Genomic DNA, 23,711 nt, shown 5'->3' with positions numbered 1-23,711 from the left:
CTTTTGTTAATTCATGGCAGAGATACATATGGGGCATTACATATAAAACATTAGATATAAACATTATATATTAACACATGCTGTTTGGATGGTAAATTAAATGTCAGTATTTTGTGCCTGGCTCCTACTGTAAAGAAATCCGAGTTGGTAAGTTTCTCTACAATGAATAATTTTGCATGAAACCACTCTGAATTACTTTGTTTGTCTTGATGACTGAATCATGCAGACATTCTGAAAAATCTGTGGAACAACCCTTTAAACAACTCAACACAGTTTAAGGCAAGCGTGTAATGATTTTGACAGTTTGCACAATGCTAATTGGTGGGGTATTTGCTACCATTACAAGTTAGCTACATTAGCCTCGTAGCGCCAATGCAAAACCAAGAAAGCAAACTGGCTGCTCAACTACATTTTGGTTAAGGAGAAAAACACATCATTGTTTAAAAACACTTTACTGTAATTGCAGGAATACTGTCCACAATATCTCGTACCCCAACCAATCAAGGCATTCATTTGACAAATATTTGACTAAGAGAAAAAGCCCTTTCCTGTTCGATAACACAAGAATCAGCATGAGAACACCACATACTTAGTAAAGTTGGCAAGGTTCTGCGTGACCTTGGCGATGAGTGTAAGGGTGCGCGCTGTGCGGTCATCAGGGTACTCCTGGGTTAGATTGAACAGTGAAGGGGACATGATGGCTGGACACAGGAACCGTAAAAACAACGAGGCGCTGATCAAACGCTCGCTGATGTCTGGTCGCCCCCGGTTGCCGCACTCCTGTCGCCACGACGCAAACACCTCTTTTAGTTCTCGTGGAAAAACACTGTAAATGGCAGAAGCACAGTATGTAAGAAGCCTTTAAACTCTTACTTAGAATAAGACGTTATGGTCAACAACATTACCAACAAATAAAGAACAATAGTTCTTAATGTAGTTAATAGAGGGGATATAACATACATTTTTATGTTATATTTGCATAAATGTTTGGTTTACATTCTCTGCACAGACCCATTTCAGCACATGGCCTTGCTAAGCATGCTTTTTTCTTTTTTTTTATTTATTTCTTTTTTTTCTTTTTAGATTCACCACTTTTTCAAACAGGGCACATCCATTGTTCCCAAAAAATAATAAACCTAACATCTACCTACATGACATATTACTTATGTTTACTCATATGTTTTTAAATGTTTCTTTGACAGTTAGTTATTCTAACTCGTGTTTGCATTACACTTGCTAATTTATAAGAAACAGTAAAAAAACATCCACAGGAGCTAGCCTTTCTACTTTGACCGTTGCTTGTTGCTATAGTTACCAGTAGGAGTTGATGATTTTGCAGAAGGCCAGCTCACAGCACATCTTCAAGTTGCTTTGGTGCTCAGGAAGGTCATTGGGTGCACATTTTGATGGGTCCACTTCACAATTCTCATCTGACTCATACAAAGCTTTTATAAACTCCCCTTTAGTCAGAGACAGAGAAATAAAGAGATAGAGAGAGAAACAGAGAGAGAGAGAGAGAGAGAGAGGGACAGAGACAGAGTCAGAACTTAATGCCTGCAAGTATGAAATGGCATATATGGATATTTCTGATTTTCTTCAGACTATTTTATCGTCTTATTTTGATTTCATTAACTTACTGTTGACAGGAGAAGAATGCATAAAAGAAATAATAATTTAACAATGAACAACACTTGATGCCCTTAAATTCATATGAATTCAATTTCATTTGTATAATAAAGCAATAAGCCACAAGAGGCCGTGTGTTACTGCGATTATTTCACGGGGAAGGGTGTTATTAGGCATGATGCAAAGCAAAGTGCCTAAAACTCCCTTCCCTGTGATAAAACGCAGTAATGCACGGCCTCAGTTGGCTTACTGCTTTTAGAAAACATAACATAAAATATGGTAAAATACACAATTTTTCTGAAAATAATTTATTATTAATAATAATCAACATAATCAAGTATTCCTCCAAGAAATTTAGTTTCTTTAGAGAATGGTATCGTTGCCAAGCAAGTATTGACTGCTGAATGAAGAGAAGAGCATTGGGTTGCCCATCACTGTGCACTGCGGTCATTTCATGAACTCTTTAACTTCTTGTTGTATAATAATGAACATATGATAACATAGCATTTTCAGTTTATAAGTATTTGTTGGTCACCAAATAACCACCACGAGTCTTATATAGCACCAATCCAGCGGCACCCCTCTTCTCACGCTAGGGCTGAATCTCAAATGGCTTCCTGCTCCCTACATAGTGTATTGCGAAGCAATTTAAATGGTGGATCCTGCACCCCAACAGTGAACAATATAGCCAAAAACAGTCATCTTGGATTCAGCCACATCCATACTCAACAAATAGGGCCCTGTTGAGGCTAAAATTTCTAAACTTTCATAGCTAGCACACTATTAAGGGAGTACAAAGGTGTTTGGGATTCAGCCTGGGTTTAACGCTACTTCTGACTGGAACAGAGACATTTAAAGCATGTAGGTCAAGCCATTCAAAGTGACATTCTTTAGACTTTTATATTGCTGTTTTACAGTGAATCGTATCGTGAAGTACTTTAATTTAAGGCTGTGATATTAATGATGGAGTTGTTTAGCCTGTTAACTGTCTTTTAGCCTGTTGGCTAGCTGACCAGCCTAGTTCTAGTTAAGAACATAAGTTGCCAGCCCCTCAATTTAAACAAAAAATGGGTTCTTACTTTATGAAAACACTCGGTGGTCCATGCGAGCAGCATTACAGTCAAAGATTACTCCATGAACAGCACAAGGATTTTTCGAGACGTGGCGCAGTAATACAGAGTTCAGTTGTTGTGAGGCGGTCGTAGGTGTGTGTATATCGTGTAACGGCTTCAAACGTGGCTCAGCCAATCAGATTTTAGGACCAAAACTATCAGTTTTATAATGCATTTTTTAACATTGTCCCAAAACAGCTCTGTAAACCAAGGGACTGCTTAAATTAAGGAGTCCTTATTGTATTAACATAACCTAGCTGCACCGTTAAAAATGCCTATGCGTAGCAGCTTCTGCCTCCTTTAGGTATGAGCAGCTACATATGGGCATTTTTTAACAGTCAGCTAAAACAAAACACTGATATTTAGTGGTTTGTTTTATACTGTGACAAATAAACATGCTATGTGAGGTAAACTGTTCACTTCCAAGGACCTAATGCTTTTTTTCATGCTCATATGCCAGCTCAGTTTTTGTAGAAACTGCTAAGCTGACAGTTACCACCTGCTCACTTCCCATTACAGCAATACAAGCTGAACGGCTAAACACCACCACGACTCACAGCCGACAATCATATCAGCCTTTAAAAGCACTATTTAAAGTTGCAGTAGGTAGTACTGAGAAGAGAGTGGTCTTAGCTTGAAAATTTGAATAAGTACAATGAGTCTCTCCCTCTCCACTGTGCTCCAGCCCTGCCTTCAAAGCCCCACGCTGCAGAGGAGGCACCTGTGCATGCACAGGCAACCATATATGTCTATGATGGCAATAGCACACACTTATTTCAGTGCCTAGATGTTTGTTTGATAACAGGAACTGTCATGAATAGTGCCAATAGCCCAACTGTAAAATTACAGTCATAAGATATATGCACAACCGTAACCACTGCCATCTCAGCTTTGTGGTTAATTTGTTTCAAAAATCAAAAAATAAAACATAAATCAAGCAGGAGTCTTGGGCTCTTTCTAAATTGTCCTTTTTAGCTTGCTTTTCCTCATTTGTCTTCTTCTGTTTACTTGTCTTTGTCATGTATGCTAGTGTTGGTAATAAAGGGATGGGAAGTTTTTTACTTGCTGGTGGTTGTTTAATCCACCAATGCGTTTGCATTTCCTGAGACGGTGCACGGGGGAGGGGGTACCCCCCAACAGCATTTGCATGAGCAGTGATTGACACTCAGACTCTCCTCCTGGCTCTGATTGGTTGTTTTGATTTGGGGGTAGTGGATTCTTCCAAATGGCATTCGAAGCACTAGGTGGAACCAGAGGAGCCTGATTTTTTCACAAATTATCTGTCTCATGTACGACTGTCAGGACATTATTTATTTTTTATTTTTTTTATGTGTCACCTACTGCAGCTTTAATAAAAACTCTTAAGCTGGGATACACCGATATGGGAATTTTGGGGTAGTGCCAATATCTGGTACTTTTCACGTACATTATCTGCAGATGTGAATACATAAAGATTTACAAAATGTAGAAACTGGGACTACGTCTACCCTGAATGACAATTACGGAGAAATACTTATTTCCATAGGCTTACAAATGCAGTATAATGAATAAAATGCAGACATTTAGCACAGCATCCGGGCATCGCTTAAACATTCTGCTGTTCCAGAATACGATTAACACTTCATCAAATATCAGTCTGCAGATACCAATATGATTATGATCATGCATCCCTACTACTGAGAGTCCACCAACTATTGGAGCATTTAGTGACTTGCGCAACTGGTATCGGTCACAAACGGATCTTTTGAGCACTAGTATAAAAAATGTAAGGGCAAAACAACTAGAAATTATTAGCTAGCTCGTGGTTTGGGTAGCAGGTACACTGGCTAACGCACTAGCTATTATAGCTGAAGTTGTCAACTAATCTTTCTAAAGTTTTAGTAGGTTACAGATCATATTTCTTTAAAACTGTGTAAATGGATGATACTGTGTGTAAATGGATGACTTACTGTGTGAGCTAGACCCCAGAGACATGACAGACTTGCACACTAGAGACTGAAATGACTCAGACCGCAAAAACTTGAGAAACAAGTCAAACTTGCTTCCCAGAGACTTGAGACACGACTCAGATCCTAGAGTCTCAAAACACAACTCAAACTTACACACCAGAGACTCAAGACATGACTCGGACTCACATCCCAGAGACTACATGACAGTCCCGCACTCCAGAGACTCTGGACATAACTTGGACTCACACACCAGAGACTACATTATAGTCCCACACTCCAGAGACTCTGGACATAACTTGGACTCACACACCAGAGACTACATTATAGTCCCACACTCCAGAGACTCTGGACATAACTTGGACTCACACACCAGAGACTACATTATAGTCCCACACTCCAGAGACTCTGGACATAACTTGGACTCACACACCAGAGACTACATTATAGTCCCACACTCCAGAGACTCTAGACATAACTTGGACTCACACACCAGAGACTACATGACAGTCCCACACTCCAGAGACTCTGGACATAACTTGGACTCACACACCAGAGACCACATGACAGTCCCACACTCCAGAGACTCTAGACATAACTTGGACTCACACACCAGAGACCACATGACAGTCCCACACTCCAGAGACTCTAGACATAACTTGGACTCACTCCAGAGACTACGTATTGTGTATGTAAAGCGATTATGTAAAGCGATAGGTGATAACAGTTACACTCTACAACAGGAGTGCACAGCTCTGGCCCTGGAGAGCTGGTGTCCAGCATAGGTTGGAAGTTTCCCTATTCAAACACTCTCACTAAACCTGGCAATTAACAGATGAGTGTAATCAGGTGTTTCTGAATAGGTAAATCACCAAACTCTACTGGACACTGGCCCTCCAGGACCGGAAGTGTGCACCCCTGCTCTACGAGGACAAGACTTACCCTTATATAACCCTATTTAAAAAAACAGCAGTGTGGGTGTCCTAGCTGTATGGCTGAGTGCTACATAGCCCATGCCCTATTGTGGCTGGCACTGATCATTCTAATCTTGCTGTCTGTCTCATTCATTGTTTTGATTAACCAAGCATAAAATGCTCTCTCATGTCATCAGAGGACAAACAAACACACACACACACACACACACACATAAAAACAGGTCCATGTCCTGTCCTTTCTTCATCCTTTCCATGAGACTCAGTCAATCTTGAGGAGTGAGTTGTTTAATAATGTAACAGCGTTTCCCAACTCACATTAATCTGAAAAACAACTATCCATTATTCAGCACTGCCATATGCATTCCTAATGCAAACCTAAACAGAGAAATATACACTGCCTCAACCACATTTTTCACTCACACACACACACACACATACACACACACACACACACACACACACACACAGTTATTAGATCCCCCAGTGCTGATATAAATAGTGTGAAATTCATAGACATATTTTTCTTTGCAGATAAACAGCCAGTAAGGGCATTTTTAGGTTTCTGGACTGCAAATACATTAATTCATACAGGGCTTATCGGAGAGTGAAAGCCAACAATAAATAGAGGCCTGCACAGTGTGTGTGCATGTGTATTCAGCCTTATCTAAAGACCATCAGGCAATACAGTACCAAATGAACCTTAATTGGCAATGTTTCTGTGCCTACAATCATCTCATGTTATTTGTACTGAACAGACTACTGGACATCTGATTTACAAAATGGGCCCATTCCATTTCCAATTACTTTGCAATTGTAAATATGCCAGCGTATGATTTTCTACTTTCCAGGCCTGGACATTCTTAAAAAATTCAGCATAACATTTTCTTGTTAAAAAAATCAGGATTATTGATAACATTGCCTTTTGAACATATGAAAATGTTTAATTAAAAGCACATATTTAATAATATTAAATAACAGTATTTCACCTCACTTTGTTTTGAGGTTGTTAAGGTAAACATAAGGATTTGTGCCACTGCTGGTAGACCCGTATGACTGTACGCTTCAATGCACCTGCAAATTCAGCTACTTCCTTCACACTGTGGCCTTTGGCACGCCCAAATGTCATCAATTCATCCATCTGAAAATCTGCCACAGAACTTATCTGACACCAAGGTTAAGACATTTCGTAAGTCCTCACCGCTATTCTACTTCCTCTCCGAATGGCATCCTGGGGACTTTTATGCATATTATGTGGGACTGACCAAAAGTTTATCTCTTCTTTGACTAAGACACACTTCCTTATGGACTCTGAACTTTATTTGCTTAATGATGAGTCAAGATTCTTCACCATGGAAAGATCCTGGAAAATATGGCTGGCTGACTAACTGCAGTAAAAAAAGTCATCATCCAGCACTGACTACCCCGGTCTATGCTTCACTGGCTCCATACATTATTGGACATCCTCTATCTGGAACTATTGTTCTCAAGATTAGCATTGCAGCTCCTAGAACTCTTCATACATGGAATCATGGAATATCCAAAGTCAAGTCCCTTTTGTTTGTTTAGATGTATGATGCGTTTAGGTTGAGAATTTTCATGTTTCCTGTGGAGCAATATGGTCAGTTGCTGTTGATAAGTCCCATGTTGGTGTAGGTTGGGGTTGGAATGGGGGGTTGTTTGGCTTTTCTAAATGGAAAACAATAATAATTCACTTTGTACACTATAAGCTTAAGTTTCTTTAAATGTGCAAATCTCTGAATCAAATTTGGACTGGTCCTTGGTCACATTAATCGAAACTTATGAATGAAATTAGACTCAATGAATAAATAAATATGCCATCACAGCACACACTCAAAATGATTTATGCTTACATAGCAAAAATTATTACAGTATCCTGTTAGTTTGTTTTTTTTTTTTTCAAAATGATATGATATTTAATGCACCACAAAATCAATAAAAACATATTAGCCATTTAGCTAACTAGTTTCGCCAATTCTACTGTTGGTTATTTTAATTAAATAACTGAGAAGGCCTAAAATCAGTCATTACAAACAAACATGCTTTAGAACTCTTACCCAGTGCATCCTGAAGATATTTCTGGCCCACAAGTTTGAGGTACTCCTCAATGGCCTTGGTGCCCAGTGTGTTCTCTCGAAAGATCAAGTGCTCGTTCTCCCCACAACGATCCACCTCAGACATCATCAGATCAGTCAGAAAGTCCTGAGTAAACAAACAAATAACAAGGATTCAGAGTGAGAAAGCAAAAACACCTAAAGAAATAAGAAGAAAACTGAAATGCTCCTGTCCCTGCTGTCACACACAAAGGTGACGCAACAGCACACAAACACATTATTATGATGCCCTCCTATCCCACAAACACACATACACACACAGTGCACATCAGCTTATTCTACACTTAGCTTGCTTGCTTTTTTAACATTAACTGATTTAATGAAAATCTTTAATGTAATTATCATTATAAATAATGTAATACTAACAACATTTGTGGAGAACCATTTCACCTCTCATTTTAGGAGCTGTTACTGCAAACACATGCATTTGAGAGCTCCTGTTGATGTGGGTTCATGGTGACTTACAAGATAACTATCAAAAATGTCAAAATAATTCGAATATAATATAATTTGAAAATAAAGAAAGTCAAAATAATTACATACAGTCTCAGTTTTCATTTATAATTTCAAAATGATTTGAAAAATGTTTTGAAATTTTTTTACAAAATAATGACGTCAAAATAGTCATACAGTTTCTTAAAGAGTGATAACACATTCTTTGGTTATTAGCCATTATTTTGAACTACTAAATCAAAGTATTGTGAAAATACACTGTTTTTCATTATTTTAAGCTAATGAGCCACAATTTGAACCAAAATCAGAGGATATAAAAACATTTTGGTGGGTAAGTTTTAGCATAACTGCAATATGCAGTAATTCAATAGCAATTTTCAGAAAAAAGAGAAAGACAATGCAAATCTGGCCTAATCAAAGCTAACCAGCAGGAAACCAATCAGGAGCTGATTTGTACAGGAAGCACACAGAGTCAAGCATTGGTATGCGTAAGGACCTGCACACACAAACACACACACAAAACAATATCATTTTGGTCCAATATCCTGCAGGGTTGGGTTAAGTAAATAGGCGTAAATATGTGTTCAATACATCAGGCAGGATGAAAGGTCTGAATCAGGAATAGTGCCAAGGCTGCCTCATATCTAGCTTTCTGAAGGCCACAGCACACCGGACATGCTGCAGAGCGTCCAAAAATTTGAAACCACTGGTTTTAATGAAGGCACACACACTGGTGCTGACATTCAGCAACACTTCGTCCCAGCACTCGGCGACTCCGAGCACTGTTTTAGTTCCAGCATTTTGTCCTTACTACATTAAATTAAAGCTATATCGAGACCACAGAATGCCATCCGAGATGACATGAGGCTTGAAATTTACACAGTCAGTCTTTTACATAAACAGACAAATACTAACCTCAGCTAACGCTACTAGACTAGTTTTTTCATCTCCAATCTTTCAGGTCGAAAGTAGTGAGACTGTGAAGAGGTAATAAACTGATACAAAATGTGACAAATTATGCAGAAAGTTTTATTTCAGTACAGCTGTCAGGGTGGAGTGCAAAAAATGAACTTGACGTTTATCGGCACTCAAACTGTGACACATTCTGTTTAGTATAGCAGCACTTAGAGTGTGGTGAATGTCTGCTTCCATCACTGGAGCTGTTCTTCAGAAAGTGATCTGTTTCCATAACACAACTACATATATAAAATTAATATAAAACCAATAATTATATTTTAAAATACAATATATAATTTAATATTTAATGCATTTCAAGTTTTGCTTAATTTACCCATAAAATAATATGTTGTTGCATTAAGTGAGTTGATGAAGAGTGACAAAATTTAAGCCTTCGGAGCAGCACAGACTGAACGCTGCTAAGTTCAGCATTGATAGTCTGAACTGGTCAACCTGCTCTAATGACGGCAGAATAGAGTCCAATTACAGAGAACATAGAATAAAAAGAGTTAGTTAATAGGAACCAGTGATGGAGCCAGTCCTGGTGTTGCTGCTGAGTGTCGTATAGTCAAATTCTTCACCTGGTGGCACTTAAAAGGTGTGGATTACAAAGCTAAAAGCTACACAGTGAAAATGGGTGAAATAGTCTGCTTTGATTGCTTTATTGTTCTGTTGTTTAGCTTGTAAGACAAAATAGGGTTCCTTTTGCAGCACAAACTGCACTGCTATGTATAGTAATGAATGCTGCTCGTTATTGATTAAGTTTAGTTTACTAAGTCATGTCATTTACCTTTTCATTTCCTTCAGTTATCATCCATTTGTCATGTGTTTAGTGAAGGTTTTCTCTACTTACTGACACACGAGCGCACTGTGTGTCACTGAGTGAGTTGGTTTACTGTTGTTGGATATCGGTCCCATCCCCAGTGAACAAAAAACACGCAGAGCAACAAAACTAGCTTTTTCTTCCTCCTGTATTCAACTAAACCCTTACTGCCAGTCCAGAGTGTGTTTAATCAGTGAAAGCTACAGCACTAAACATACAAATTTCTGAGCGTTCGGATTCCTCGGTCATTTAGTAATAATGTGTATGAAGTGTTGAGTGTGGTGTGAGAGCTTGAGATTAGACTGAACTGCATGAGTCTTGCAGCCAATGTGTGAGAGCTGGCAGCCATGATTTAAGTCACATTGCAGACCTAAAAACTGTACCAGCAGCCATCTTAAAGACAGAATTTCTATGTGTGTGTTTGTCTATTTTTACAAATAACAATGTCATAGTGTGAGAAATCAAGTCTATTTTAGTTCTTTACTTAACAACTCTACGCATGCAGTTTGAACAATGCTAATTGGTAATGGAGCTTTCATTATTAGTGAGACTCGTAGCTTCAGTCCAAATCTACAGAAGCAAACTTCAGATACCAAACATGTCTTGGCTGATCTTCTACATTTGAGATAAGGGGGTAAAACTGCATAAATTTCATTGTTCACTTTCAACTATCTGAAAAATCGTGACTTGTGCTGCACCCCCAGTTCCTGCGGTACTAAAACTTTGTGTGCCAAGCTGCAGTGAGCTTTTAGCTGTGGGGCAGAGCTTCTCATGTAGAAATGCTAGGGAGAACGCTGTTCTCAGAATGATGACTCTTTCTCTGCCCATCGATTTCTCCCCCTTTTTTCTACCTTTCTGTCAGAATGTTCTTCTCTCGCATCTCTTTCTCTCTCACATTTATCCAGCCTTCGCACTACTCCACTCCATCTCTCTCTCCACCCCCCTTCTCATGACACAGCACAAATGTAAATAAGAGAGCGCTGAGCTGAATATTTTGCCCGGAACGTTGCGTTTTTCTGCTATGCCGCTAAGGACAATGTTCTCTGAATCAGCTTGTTGTGCTACAGCTTATTCAACCTCCCTGTAATAAAAATAACCCCAGCCATGCCTGTAAGGTACAACTCGGAACACGGGGCCCTGATCCAGGATCAGTCCTCCACTCTGTCTCCACTGATCTGACTCACTTTGTGTTAAAAGCTACACAGATCCCAACACAGCACTGCCAGTTTCTTTTATGTGTGCAGCTCCGGGCCTCAGCCAAACCAAACAGCAACCTAAACCGAAGACAAAAACGAACACACATTTGTGCAGTTTTGAAATTAGACCTAAGAATAAACAGACTTCGAACCGTGTATTTCCGCATATGTTTCAGCACATGATTTAGCATTCAGGACGCTGGATTGTATTTATATGCTGTTATATGCTGCTTTTTTGTGTATGGCCAAAAGAATGTGGATATCCCTTCTAATTAGCCCACCAATTTCAAACAAGTGCATAAAATCAAGCATACATCTCCACAGACAAACACTGACTGTCATAAGATGCCACTTTTCCGACATGTCAGTTTGTTAAATTTATGCCCTAATCCACTGTCAGTGCGATCATTCTGAAGTGGAAACAAAAGCTCAGTGGTTAAAGCAGTAGGCCACACAAGCTAACACAGCAGAACTGGTGAGTGCTGAAGTGCATAGCATGTAAAAAATCATCTGTCTTCATTTGCATTACTCACATCGCCTTTAGAAGCAATGTGAGCACAATTACTGTTGGTTGGCGGCTTCGTGGATCGGACTTCCATGTGAACACAGCAGCCGAGCAGCCACGCACAAGCTTAAGATCACTATGCGCAATGCCAGGCATCAGCTGCGGAGGTGTAAAGCACACCATCATGGAGCAGAAACACATTCTCTGGAGTGATGAATCAGTATCTCATGGATGAATCTGGATTTGGCAGAAGCCAGGAAAATGCTATCTTCCCAAATGCACAGTGCCAACCATAAAGTTTGGTAGAGGAGGAATAATGGTCTGGGGCTGTTTTTCATAATTTGGGCTGGAGTTCAGATCCATTGAAGCAAAATGTTAGTGCTAAAGCACACAATCATATTTCAGGGAATCGAGTGCTTCTACATTTGTGGCGACAGTTTAGAGAAACAATTTTTCTGTTTCAGCATGAAAACACCATAAACATGGATGAACTTGACCGGCCTGCACAGAGTCCTGATCTCAACCTCATCCAACACCTTTGGGATGATATGGGAATTATGGGCTAAAGCCGACATTTTTCATTGCACATCTGCCGATGGCAATACCGATACATAGACATTTATAAAATGTATAAATTGGTGCTTTATCTGCTTGGATTAGCGAAACAGAAAAACATTTATTTCTGTAGGGTACAATTGCAGAGTAGTGTACAAATGCAGATATTTTAGCACAGTAGCCCAGTATCAGCTAAGCCTTCTGCTTCATAGGGGTACAATAAATACATCATCAAATATCAGTCTAAGATATCGGTCAAATCTAAACACCTGTCTGAAGACGATAATTTTTTTAGGAAACATCTGCCGATACCAACAACATTCCAATGTAACTGTGCATCCCTAATGTTAATGCCCATTGTTTTGGAATGAGATGTTCATCAAGCACATTAGGATGTTGTACTCATAGTTTTTCATAGCCTATTTTAAATGAGGCACTATTGTGCTGGTTCATTTTGTCTATTCCATGTTGTCATCTCTGCCACCCTTAGGTGTGACTAAACTGAGCCTAGAACTGAGATAAAAACTGAAGTAGGTATTGAAATACACGCAGTGGAAAAGACTGATTCATCCATTTTGGAGTGAATGTAGTTCCAGGACTGCATGACTGTGACAGAAAATGGTAAATGCGATTACTTTGTCTTATTACTGCAATCATGATCACTGCACTGACATTTCAATGCAGAGTCACAATCATCAGAAACACTTGAGATTTATTGGTGTGTTTTTGTCAGAAGGCACAATGCACCCATGAGGAACAACTGAGATTGGTCATTGTGCTCACAGCAGCACCCTCTTCAGAAGTTACTGTGATTCATTAGAATGCTCCATTTGCTGAGTAGTGCTATTTATAACTGTGTGAGCACTTGATTTTGATTCAGTCACCATGCAGTTCTGCCTTTTTGTGCTTAACTAACTGTAGAGAACTGAACAGTGATTATTGTGTGATTATTGTGTGATTATTTGGGCACCTCTCACACAGTCCAGGGCTAAGACAGCCTCCCCTGTAACTCAGGAACTAAGCAACTCAGCAAAACTCTGCATACATATGTAAATATAGTGTGGAAAGCATTTGATCATATCCTGTTAATCATGTATCCAGGCACGTTTTAGAAAACACACTTTTATATAGTGGAAAAAAGATCAATCTGTGTGCCGTCAAGCACAACTAAGAGCCTCTTTCACATGAAGGACAGCATCACAAGAAAATATCTGTGTGTATGTGCCACGAGTGTCTGAGCACATTTTCAAAGCATCTAGGAGAGAAGTGCTGCAAACATCGACTGAGAAGCTGCTCCTAACCCTAACCAGCAGACCTAAGACCTACAACCTTAACCTATAGCAAGTGGTATGTGGTAATGTCACTGAAAAGCCTGCTCAAACTGGAGATAATAATGTGCATTTCTGGTCAGAAACTTGCAGGTTAACTTTATTCGTGGTATGGTTTGAAGTGCAACAATCACACTTTAACCTGAAATTGCTTCTTGTTCAAATGAATAATGTGGTATGAAAAACATAGTGTTAAGATTGCCTATTGACTTCTGTTTTCATAGCTTAGGACTCTTATTAGGCTACTAGTCTAGGATAAATTAAATGGTAATTTTTGTTTTCAAAATCATTTACGTCCACTTAAGGTCAGATGTTCAGTGCACAGAAGGCTACAGCATGGCTTTATCTGCTTACCATTCATGACCAGGGCTAAAAAAAAAGAGACAATATATTCTACAACTGTTTTGTTCTGAAAACAAATAATTTACTTTAAACAATGCACTGATAAAAACTGATAAAATGCATTCTGACAAATCAAAGTCAGGCAAATCAAATAAAATTCACCTTAATGCTACATGCACTGTGCATTTTTACAACACTCATTGCTCCAAAGCAGCTTTTCCTGAAATGTGGGCCCAGAGAGTATCAGTAATAAATCCTGAAAGCATGAGGAAAAAACACTGAGAAGAACCAAGATTCAAAAGGAAAAACTCCCTAAGAGGATGAGGAAGAAACACTGAGAGGAACTAAGACTCAAAAGGAGAAACTCCCCAAGAACATGAGGAAAAAACACAGAGAAGAACCAAAATTCAAAAAGAAAAGCTCCCTAAGAGGATGAGGAGTCTTGAACAGTAACAAAAACAGCCTGTTTAAATCTACGGGATAGAGAGGGGTTGGAAATGGCCATATAAACATGAATTATAAATTATGTTTTATTACTGCATAAACCCACTCAAACCTTATATGGGGCCTTTAAGAGAAAAAAATACAAGACAAATATAGATTCTCTTTCATTCTCACTGCCCTCGGTGACTGGGAAGCCAAGAGATATGAAGATTTCACAAGCACTGTGACATTCCTGCACAACAAACCATAAAGCTACTTTGTATTCACACAGACAGAGGCATATACACACAGCTCCGAGGCTAGACGCTAATCAGAAATAGCCAAGAACATTCCATATTACTGTCACAACTAATCAGCTAACCCATACCTTACTCGAAATCAGAGATACACACACCCACACACAAACGAGGAAATAAGACATAAGAGAGGAGAAAGAAAAGTGCAATACGAAGAAAAATATGAAAACATCAGAATAGGTAGAGGGAAGGAGAAGGCTAAAAACAGTAAGGAGAGGAGGAAAGGGTGAGATAAACAAGGCATAGGAGAGATAATAAAAGAGGGGATAGGAGGATTAAAGAAAGGATAAAATCCCAGAGAATAGAGCTCCCTGGAGGCTGCATAGCCTGGCAGCGAAAACTCATAAAGGCAAGACCATCTGACAGACACAAGCAATAATGTGTGTGTGTGTGTGTGTCCATTTGAGGAACTGGAGGAGATGGTAGTGATGCTTGAAGAGCTAATTTTTTGCACAGAGCATTATCTGTGGGGAGTGTGAGTGTGTTAAGACAGCCATGTCCTGGCCATTATGTGTGACCCTTAAAAAATGTAAAGGTCACTAGAACACTAGAATTTTTTATTTTTTTTGATACGGAGGTCGTGAGACAATATACGCTGTGAATCAAATACAGTTTTATGCAGTCACATCCATGATAAATGGAATAGTTCTATTTAGCACAATCCATGATATTCCTAAACGTAAAAACCATCAGCAGCACTGTGCAGCTCTCAGAACTGAAAAAGTTGGTTTGGTTACACTTCTTTGGATGGTTGATTAGCCAAGCTGTTTGAAACGGCAAGGTTTCTTAGTCAAGTACAGTAAAGATGAGTGGGAGACTGAATGGTCACAATGTGTCGACACTGCACAACATGAGGATCAGACACTCGAGCTAATGCCTCAAATATGCTAACTCATTTGTGAAGTCATCAGCTGCCACATCCCAGGCTCTGTATCCCTGCTCTCTCCAGCGCTCAGCGTTGCCGGTCTTTTGATCACCAGTCCTGCATCCCCCACCTGGCCCTCGTCAGCCAATGGCTTTAAAACCTCTCTTGCGCTATTCAGTCTCTGTGAAGTCTCTGGTGTTATCTAATTATTGAGCCATGTTATATAGTGTTTGCTACTCTGATTGTCTTTTTTGGATTCTGTCCTGCAGTGACCTGGACTGCCCGTTTTCCCTTTTAGTGCCATTCAAATTCACTGCACTGTCTTCCTCATACAAGACATCATCCAAACTTGCCTGTTACCACAGCGAGGAGAACACATGGATCTAAAGTTACTCACCCATCAAAGCCAGCTACTCATTCAAATTTTCCATTCCACCTTAAATGGAGCAGCATGGTAAATGTTACTGTCCATTTAAGGTGGGGTGGAAAATTTTATAAGAAGCTGGCAAATAGGAAGCCAACTCACTGAGGAAACATGAGTCTCAGCAGCTACTTCTCTCCATAGTATTCAAGCAGTATTCAATTCTGAATGGTCAGAACATATAACTCGCTCCTGCACCTCTATTTGGTTGTAGAGTCCACCTTTATTTCATGTTAGAGTCCACTGCTGTTTGCAGGGAGTGAATTCCCTCTCTCACTCATTTCAGCCCGAAAACAACAGCCACACTTTACACATGAACACAAGATCTGACTGTAACATGTTTGCCAAACACACATGTGCAACATGTAATATATATCTTGCACTTTTGTTAATATTTATTTTATGTGTTCTACGAAAATGACTTGTGCCACTTACCCCTTCAATAACAACTACTTTAAAAAAAATACTGATAAAGAAATCAATAAATGGGAAATTTATGTTAGCATTTTTTTTCTAATTCTGTATGGAAAATCTAGCGTGATGCAAGTATGGAAATACACATCATATTGTGAAATTTACGTACCGTTACACCCCTAGAAGGTTCATATCCATCTAATCCTTTGAATCCCAATCCCTGCAATTTTAATTTTGGCCAACACTGTCAACAAGTTTTAAGTTGGAAAATTTAAACAAATAACACAGAACTACCTGTAAATGAGTTGGACCAATCAGAAGCAATCAAACACCCACAAAATGTGTACACGACAACACAACCATTTTTTCTACTTCAACACTTCCCTCAAGAGATTTTACACAGCTCATTTTGAAGGGTAAACTTTAGGCCAAAATCCAATTAGGATGTTTTATGCAAGTGACAACTGGAGCTAATTTGTAGAAAATAATGCAATTTAATTCGCGGTCACAATATTGGTAAATAAAATATCAATTCGATATTTTCCTTCGTCACTGATGTTATGCCATCTTCTCAATTTCTATGAAATCTTCTACATCTCTGGTGAAGTCGAGCAGCACTGGCTAGGTCTGTCAAAATGATTACATAATACTTGACTGCAATTACATGAGCTGATTACATTTATTTATTATAAGCTGCACTAATAACTTAAGTTGTTAGCTTTCACAGTCATTTAAGTGGGTGTGTTTTCATCTGTTAAGGCAAATATATGTAAATAAAATGAATGCATTTATTGAGACACGTCTTACGATAGCTAATTAATCAGACAGTGTGGATACTTCAGGCTTGTACTTTAATAGTTGCATACAATGAACAACTAAGACAGATTGTAAATCGCAATTATTCATACAGCAATTAATCTGCAGCTAAAATTTCACGATCATGACAGCATCATATTAGACTTATTTCAGTTTAGGTACAAGCTTGATTACAAATTTCTGAATGGTAATGTCTATTCATGGCCCTGAGTTTGTACCCTTTTCCCTGTTTCTCACACAGCACTTGTGATAACCCTGGGGTCAAATCTATGTGTGCGAGTTGTCAAATTGGCAGCGTTCGTGATAACACTACTGTGTATGTTTGTGTTTTGTCATCCCCTGGATGCTGTTTTTTTTCCATAGCCAAACTATGGCACATTCTGGGCTTAGTCTCGCAAAGCCACTTGATGTGCACCTCCTCCACAGCCTTCCAACAGCTGGGATTCTTCCAATGTCTTAGTTTTATGCAAGTGCAGTGAAGAAATTCTACCAATACCATTAGAAACAATAGTGTTTCCCAGTCCTGCACTTCATGTTGCGGCATTCTCCCTCCAACTCTTTTAGCTCATTTACAAGCCATGCACACATTTCAAACGAGTGTGCTAAAGCAAGGAGCATGCTGAACTGTGCAGTAGGGTAGCTGAAACCTAAAATCCTGGCGAGGGAGGTTACCTTAGGCTAATCAATAGCCTCCTGCTCTCTGTTCCTAGTGCTGAGTTTCTCTCCTTTCACCCCCACTGCTCTCAGACAGACAGGCAGGAGATAAGGTTGCAGAGCTAACAGTATGACTTCTGGGCCTGCACTCAAAGTATGCAGTACGCTGGTGTGTGTGTGTGTGTTTTAGTCAAGATACTCAGCGAGCTTGCTTGAAGCCTAATACTTAGAATGTGTGCACAGAGAAAAAAAAATTACAGAAATTAAAATGACTTTTTTCTCTCCTCCCAAATGTAGACATGTTTGGTTTGCTCATTTGGTCTAGTACTAGGTAACAAGTGGGTAATGTAGGTAACAAGTGATAGAAGCCTTAAGCCGACTTTACATCAGAAGCGATGCAGTATGCACATCAAGCCTACGCTACTCTGTGAGGCTAGCGATTTCAGATGTGCGTCTCGTTGATGAAATGAAGAGTTTTTTCTGTCCACATTTGTCTATTTTCCAGCCTGGATGAGTCAATATTACGGCTGCAACTGACAATGTTTTCCATAATCAATTAATCAAAAAAGAAAAAGTGCAGCCAATAGTCTGTCAGTAACTTAAAATTTTATGTAATACACAATGCTCCTTTCTAAAAAATTAAAAATTAGGGACGCATGACTATTTCAGAAACGTATCGGCCTATAACCATTCTTTTAAAAATCATGGGCGACGCTGGCTGTGTTACGTTGTCTTCGACAACAACGCACACTCAAGTAAAACCTGCAGCTACTCAGTGATGTCCTATGCATACCGCATATTTATAGGTAGCTCTGAACATAAAACTCTAGGTAGGATATTTTGATAGTTCAAATCTCCTTATCAAACAAAAATACTACCAGCATTAAAACTATGAAGCTGAAGTTGGCTTCTTATCCGCCAGCTTCTTGTTCAAATTTTCCCACTCCACCTTAAATGGTGCAGCAGTTACATTCTGGCACCAAAGAAGCTGGCGAATAAGCCAGCATCTTCTTTTGTTTCATGTGAAATTCTCTTTTTTGTCCATTTTCTTTTCTCATCATGGCTTCTTGACAGCTGCACATCCTTTCAGACCCATAGCACAGACTCACAGTAGACATATTAAAGATATTAATATTAATAGTGCATACAATAGACAGAAGTATGCACAAAATCCAGGTATTAGGAAACCATATAAGTACGTCAATTTGAGATTAAATAATAACTAACTGCAGTATGAGGCACGTGTTGGTTTACTAACTGGTGAAAATATAAGGTTTCAATTACTTGTTAGTAACATTAGCCTCGTAGCTCTCAGTGTAAAATTAAATCCAATAAGAAAAACTGTGTGAAAAGTATTTATACTGATGTATTACTTTAATACACGCAATCATCATCTATCAAATCAAGCAGGCACACAAAGCACATAATAAGAGATCTTTCAAAACTTTGTTTATGTGCGCCTGTGTGCGAGTCTGGCGGGCCGGCTGAAGTGGATGTCATCTCTACAGTGCTGCACAACTTGTGTAATAGCTGCCAGGGTGATGTGCTGCTTCAGACCAGAAATGGCATCCTTTCAGAGAGAGCTCGCCTTAAAGCCCAGCAGAGCATGAGAGAGACAGAGAGGGAGAGAGAGGGGGGGAGAGAAGAGAAGCAGAGAGATGGAGAGAATGGCATGGGAAGGAAAAGAATGAGAGTAAGACAAGCTAAGAGGAAGGGAGGTGGAGGGGTTGTAGAAAGAGGAAGCGGGGGGCGGGGGAGGTGGAATGTGGCAGGCTGACGAATGGAGAGTGGAGAAATGTGCACCGGAGGAGAAAAGAGATAATGACTATGTCTTCGCCAGTAACAGCGAGTTAATAATGAGAAATACTAATTTTGCTGCACCTGAAAGGATTTCATTAGCCATTATTAGCATTACGTAAAGCATTATTATAAGTAATTTGATGAGGAACACATTCAGAGCTGAAGGTGCACAGGAGCAGGGGTGGGTGACCTCACAATGCTTGAAGACTTTTTCACAGTATGAATCATGATATCAATAAAATCAGATAATGGTATAATGGTCTGAGATCCAATCAGCTGCCTGTTGCTATGCAGTTTATGTTATATTTGTCTATGTTTTGCAGTGCTCCTAATGTACTGATGATACTGGCAGGGCCAGATGTAATCCCATAACAGCAACACCTGGGGACAACAATGAGAAATTTGAGGCTAGATGTGGGTGGGCACAAGCTGAGTGTGAAATTTCTAAACCAATCCAATGCCTTGTGAAGGCAGAGCTCAAAGTAGGGGGTGATGGTGCACTCATCAACAGAGTTTTGCTAGCCAGCTTGTTTTTCTTGTGTTGTCAACTGTACTCTGGACATAAAAACAGCACAAATTAGAGGAATTTGTAGTTGGGTTTTAGAGGGGCCTTCCCTAACTTCAATCTACAATGTAGCACCAGAAGTTTAACATAGAGGTGGGCAGTATGACGATATTTTATCATCTCTGTCATAAACAATATGCATTTCTGAGCATATTGTGAACTTCGTTGGTACTTAAAAGAACACTGACTATGCATGTTTCATTATAAAGAGAGCATAATTAGTCCTGTTTAACTGGGGGATGGTGCAGTTAAGCATGTGAAATGTTGAACAGATATCACTGTACCGAGAATTTTGGATGGCGGTTTTTAAAAGTGCATTGCGTACATGTGTCAAAATATTGTAATGCATGTCATGTATTGTGAAATGTCTTCAAAGCCCCTGTCTACTCATGATTTTCTTCTATTATCTATAGTTTCTGTGAGGTTTTACAATGAACTGACAGAGAAAGAATGCTTTTGGTCTTCTCTGTTAGGAGACTTTTTTGTTGCTTTCTTCAGTTCGATTTGAATTGGGTGGGACTAAATTGGGGGGGGGCTCTAAAGTGTAGGGCTGATCCACACTGATTGGCCATATTGCTCAACACTGACACAGGAGCCAGGTTGTTTACGTTAGCCAGGAGACGCCACTGTCAATCATTTTGCATTCTAACATGCCCACAGTTCTGAGCAGGCTGCAGCTTGGAATGCTTGGAATGGAGTATTTATCTAATAAAAAGTATTAATTTATATATATTTCTTGAATATACCACTGGCAAACACTTTTTCCATGGCATATCTTTACTATTAAACAAAATTTTAAACATCTGAAACCATGTTGACAGGGGCTTTAAGTATTGTTTCATGATATTTTTGCCATATTGCTAGGGATGTAACAACGCTTGGTGATGTGGTATTGCAGTGCAATGCAACAGTGTGTATTGTGGACAATGCATTGTGGATAATGGACAGTCTATGAATTATGCCATCTAATGCAACTGCATTGTTTAAACACTAATCAACACCTCGCTCCAGCACTCCTCCTGCCTCCCAGCTCTAACGCCATTAGTAAGTTTTGCAACATTATGATAGTCATCATTTTTCTTCATTCTAATTTAATTCAATTCTAATTTAGCTCAAAATATTGCGTGAACACCGAATCGTGGAACCAGTACTGTGAATTAACAAGCTGTCCCCAGACATATATTCTTTTTTCAAGATTAAGTCGGGCCCCACAAGACAAATGACATCCATGATGCACTAAAAAGTGCATTGATATTGCATATATAACATGTTGTGATACTGCCCACCAATACACAGGAGTGCCTATTTGTGTCTAAGGTTTTTTTTTCCAACACTAACTGCTAATAGGAGCAGTACTGTGGAATGTGTGTGTATGTGTCAGTGCTCAACAACCAACAGCCACCTTAGTGTGAATATATCACACTAATCACATCCATATGTGTAGGTGATAAACATGTCCGACTGTGCCACTTTGCCCACTCGTCTCTCACAACAGGCCTTTCTCTGTCTATGTACTGCAACAGTCACAAGACACTAAACCAAACCATGTAGTAACAGCAGCCATCTCCCACCACTCACCAGGAATGCCTGCGTAGCTACAAAAACACAACTCAACAGCCTCTGTATTTTCCAATTACAGAAGCAGGAGTCACCCAGATGTCAAGATTCCTAAAATAATGGTCCTGACTCGGAGACACAGCCAGCTTTGTTGGGCTCAGCTCGGTTATGCTTACCCTGGGAACAAGCGTCCGCAACTTCCGAGAAACTGCAGACCAACAAACCTTATCATCCTGACACAAGGGCCAGCTTCATCTACACCCTGACCTAATTTGGCCTGAGTTTATTTTGGATCAGTACTTTTTGCTTTTTCCAGCACAGGACAGCCTACTGGCACACAAGCATGTTTGCAGGGTTGACCAAAAATGGATACTGAGTATCCTCTGTTTTATGCTCACTGCAAGACAGCATGGTACACAATAAAAGATTCAATCTTAGTGAAAAGAGATCTTAGTACAAAGAGATGACACCACTTTTTCTTTTCAGATCCCAATATTGAGGATCATCCAATTATTTCTTAAAAACTGCTACACTTTAAAGGGTCCATTTCCTATATTTTTCGTGTATTTTATTTTTTCCTCAAGGTCCAATTTCAATTTTGTGTGGGTTTATGTGCCAAAAATAGTCCTAATTCATTTTTACAAGACCATTTAAGGGACACTTTACCCCTTAAAATTAAACAGCCTGTTTTTGTTACTGCACCTTTAACACTAACGTATCTAAATGGCCTCTGTTCTGATAAGCTGTCTGGACTGGCACACTCTTTACACCTTCAGCATAAGCAGGCGGGGCTAAACTGCTGTAGGCTCAAAAGGGACAAGTGAAGAAGTAAGCACACCCCACAAAATGTTTCTCTTTTTTGACAAATACATCAGTAGATGACTTATACAACATGACATACAAAACTGCAGCTTTTTATTCAGTTAAACAGCTTTCTTCATACAAAACACAATTCTAGCAGAGGGGAACCCTCAGGGCATTCCAGGCCTTCAGAGAAGGCCTACTTGTTTTCCTCTGTGGTATCCAGGTAGATATAGCTAAGTGAGCTATCCTATTGGTTAGGACTTCAAAAGCTAAAGTCAAACGCGGCAGATTAATCATCAGCATAATTACGAAGTGACAGTAGAATCAACCATTCATGTTTTGATTCCCATCAGGAAGGACCAGTAACATCACTCTAGGCCTTCTGTAAGTTCTAGATACGTCACTGACTGAATGCAAGCGGCAGCCGAATCAGTGGATTGTTAGAAACGGAGAGCATTAGCAGCAGCTCTGTACCAGGGCTCTCTATTCAAAGAGTCACTGTGAAACTTCTACAGGGTAAACTATAGGCTACCATGTCTGTCAGAAGCTCCAAGTGATATATGCAATGTTTTCCAGAAGTTGTCTGTGAAGAATGTCTGTTTTAGAATTATCTATCCCAGCTTAAACACTGCAGCAGTTACATTCTGGTGCCTAAATGTGCCAAAATGCTGCACCATTTAAGGTGGAACAGGCTTGTCAGAAAGTGTTAATGCAAATTGCCTTTAGCTTAGCAGTAACAAACTACTAGAATCCTATAGGGACACTAATAGAAGTTATTACTATTGTTGACGTGGGATTTTTTCCCCATGTTTTGGCCAAAATCACAGGCCTAGCTCTAATATTCATGGTTTGCCACTGAATTCTGGAATAATCCTTAGCTAGCCACCTGCTGTTTTTGTATTAAATTTGGGGCTACTGTTATGTGACCCATTATGTTCCAGTTCAAGCAATTTTGTGGTATCAGCCAGTTACCAATACAAGGTAATGTATTGGTGCCATCTCCATGATTAAGAATACATATCGTGTCTGCAGCTATTAAGGAATCAGATAAACTGATAAGTTGCTAATTAGCAGTAGCCCCTTAAAGCAGACTCAAGCTAAAGCTGCTTTTCTTTCTAGGGCAAAATCTCTAAGACAGCCAGCCAGGATTTGAGCCAGTCTTATG

At 39.5% G+C, this 23,711-nt stretch overlaps 1 protein-coding gene across 7 annotated transcripts in view; it reads right to left on the bottom strand.

Annotated features, from left to right (window-relative positions):
* The window catches only part of dab2ipb (DAB2 interacting protein b), a 143,135-nt gene that overhangs the window by 23,616 nt on the left and 95,808 nt on the right, over window positions 1-23,711 (bottom strand). For all 7 annotated transcript variants that reach the window (XM_036579925.1, XM_036579923.1, XM_036579919.1 and 4 more), the window contains 3 exons: window positions 7,695-7,839; window positions 1,316-1,460; window positions 590-826 (listed from right to left, as the gene is read on the bottom strand). In XM_036579925.1, the coding sequence (XP_036435818.1) occupies window positions 590-826; window positions 1,316-1,460; window positions 7,695-7,839 (527 nt within the window). The remainder of the gene's footprint in view (window positions 1-589; window positions 827-1,315; window positions 1,461-7,694; window positions 7,840-23,711) is intronic.

The sequence above is a fragment of the Colossoma macropomum genome, unplaced genomic scaffold, assembly GCF_904425465.1.
Source record: "Colossoma macropomum unplaced genomic scaffold, Colossoma_macropomum, whole genome shotgun sequence".
NCBI classification, from domain to species: Eukaryota; Metazoa; Chordata; class Actinopteri; order Characiformes; family Serrasalmidae; genus Colossoma; species Colossoma macropomum.
The sequence above is the reverse complement of the archived record's forward strand: the minus strand, read 5'-3'. Positions and strand labels throughout refer to the sequence as shown.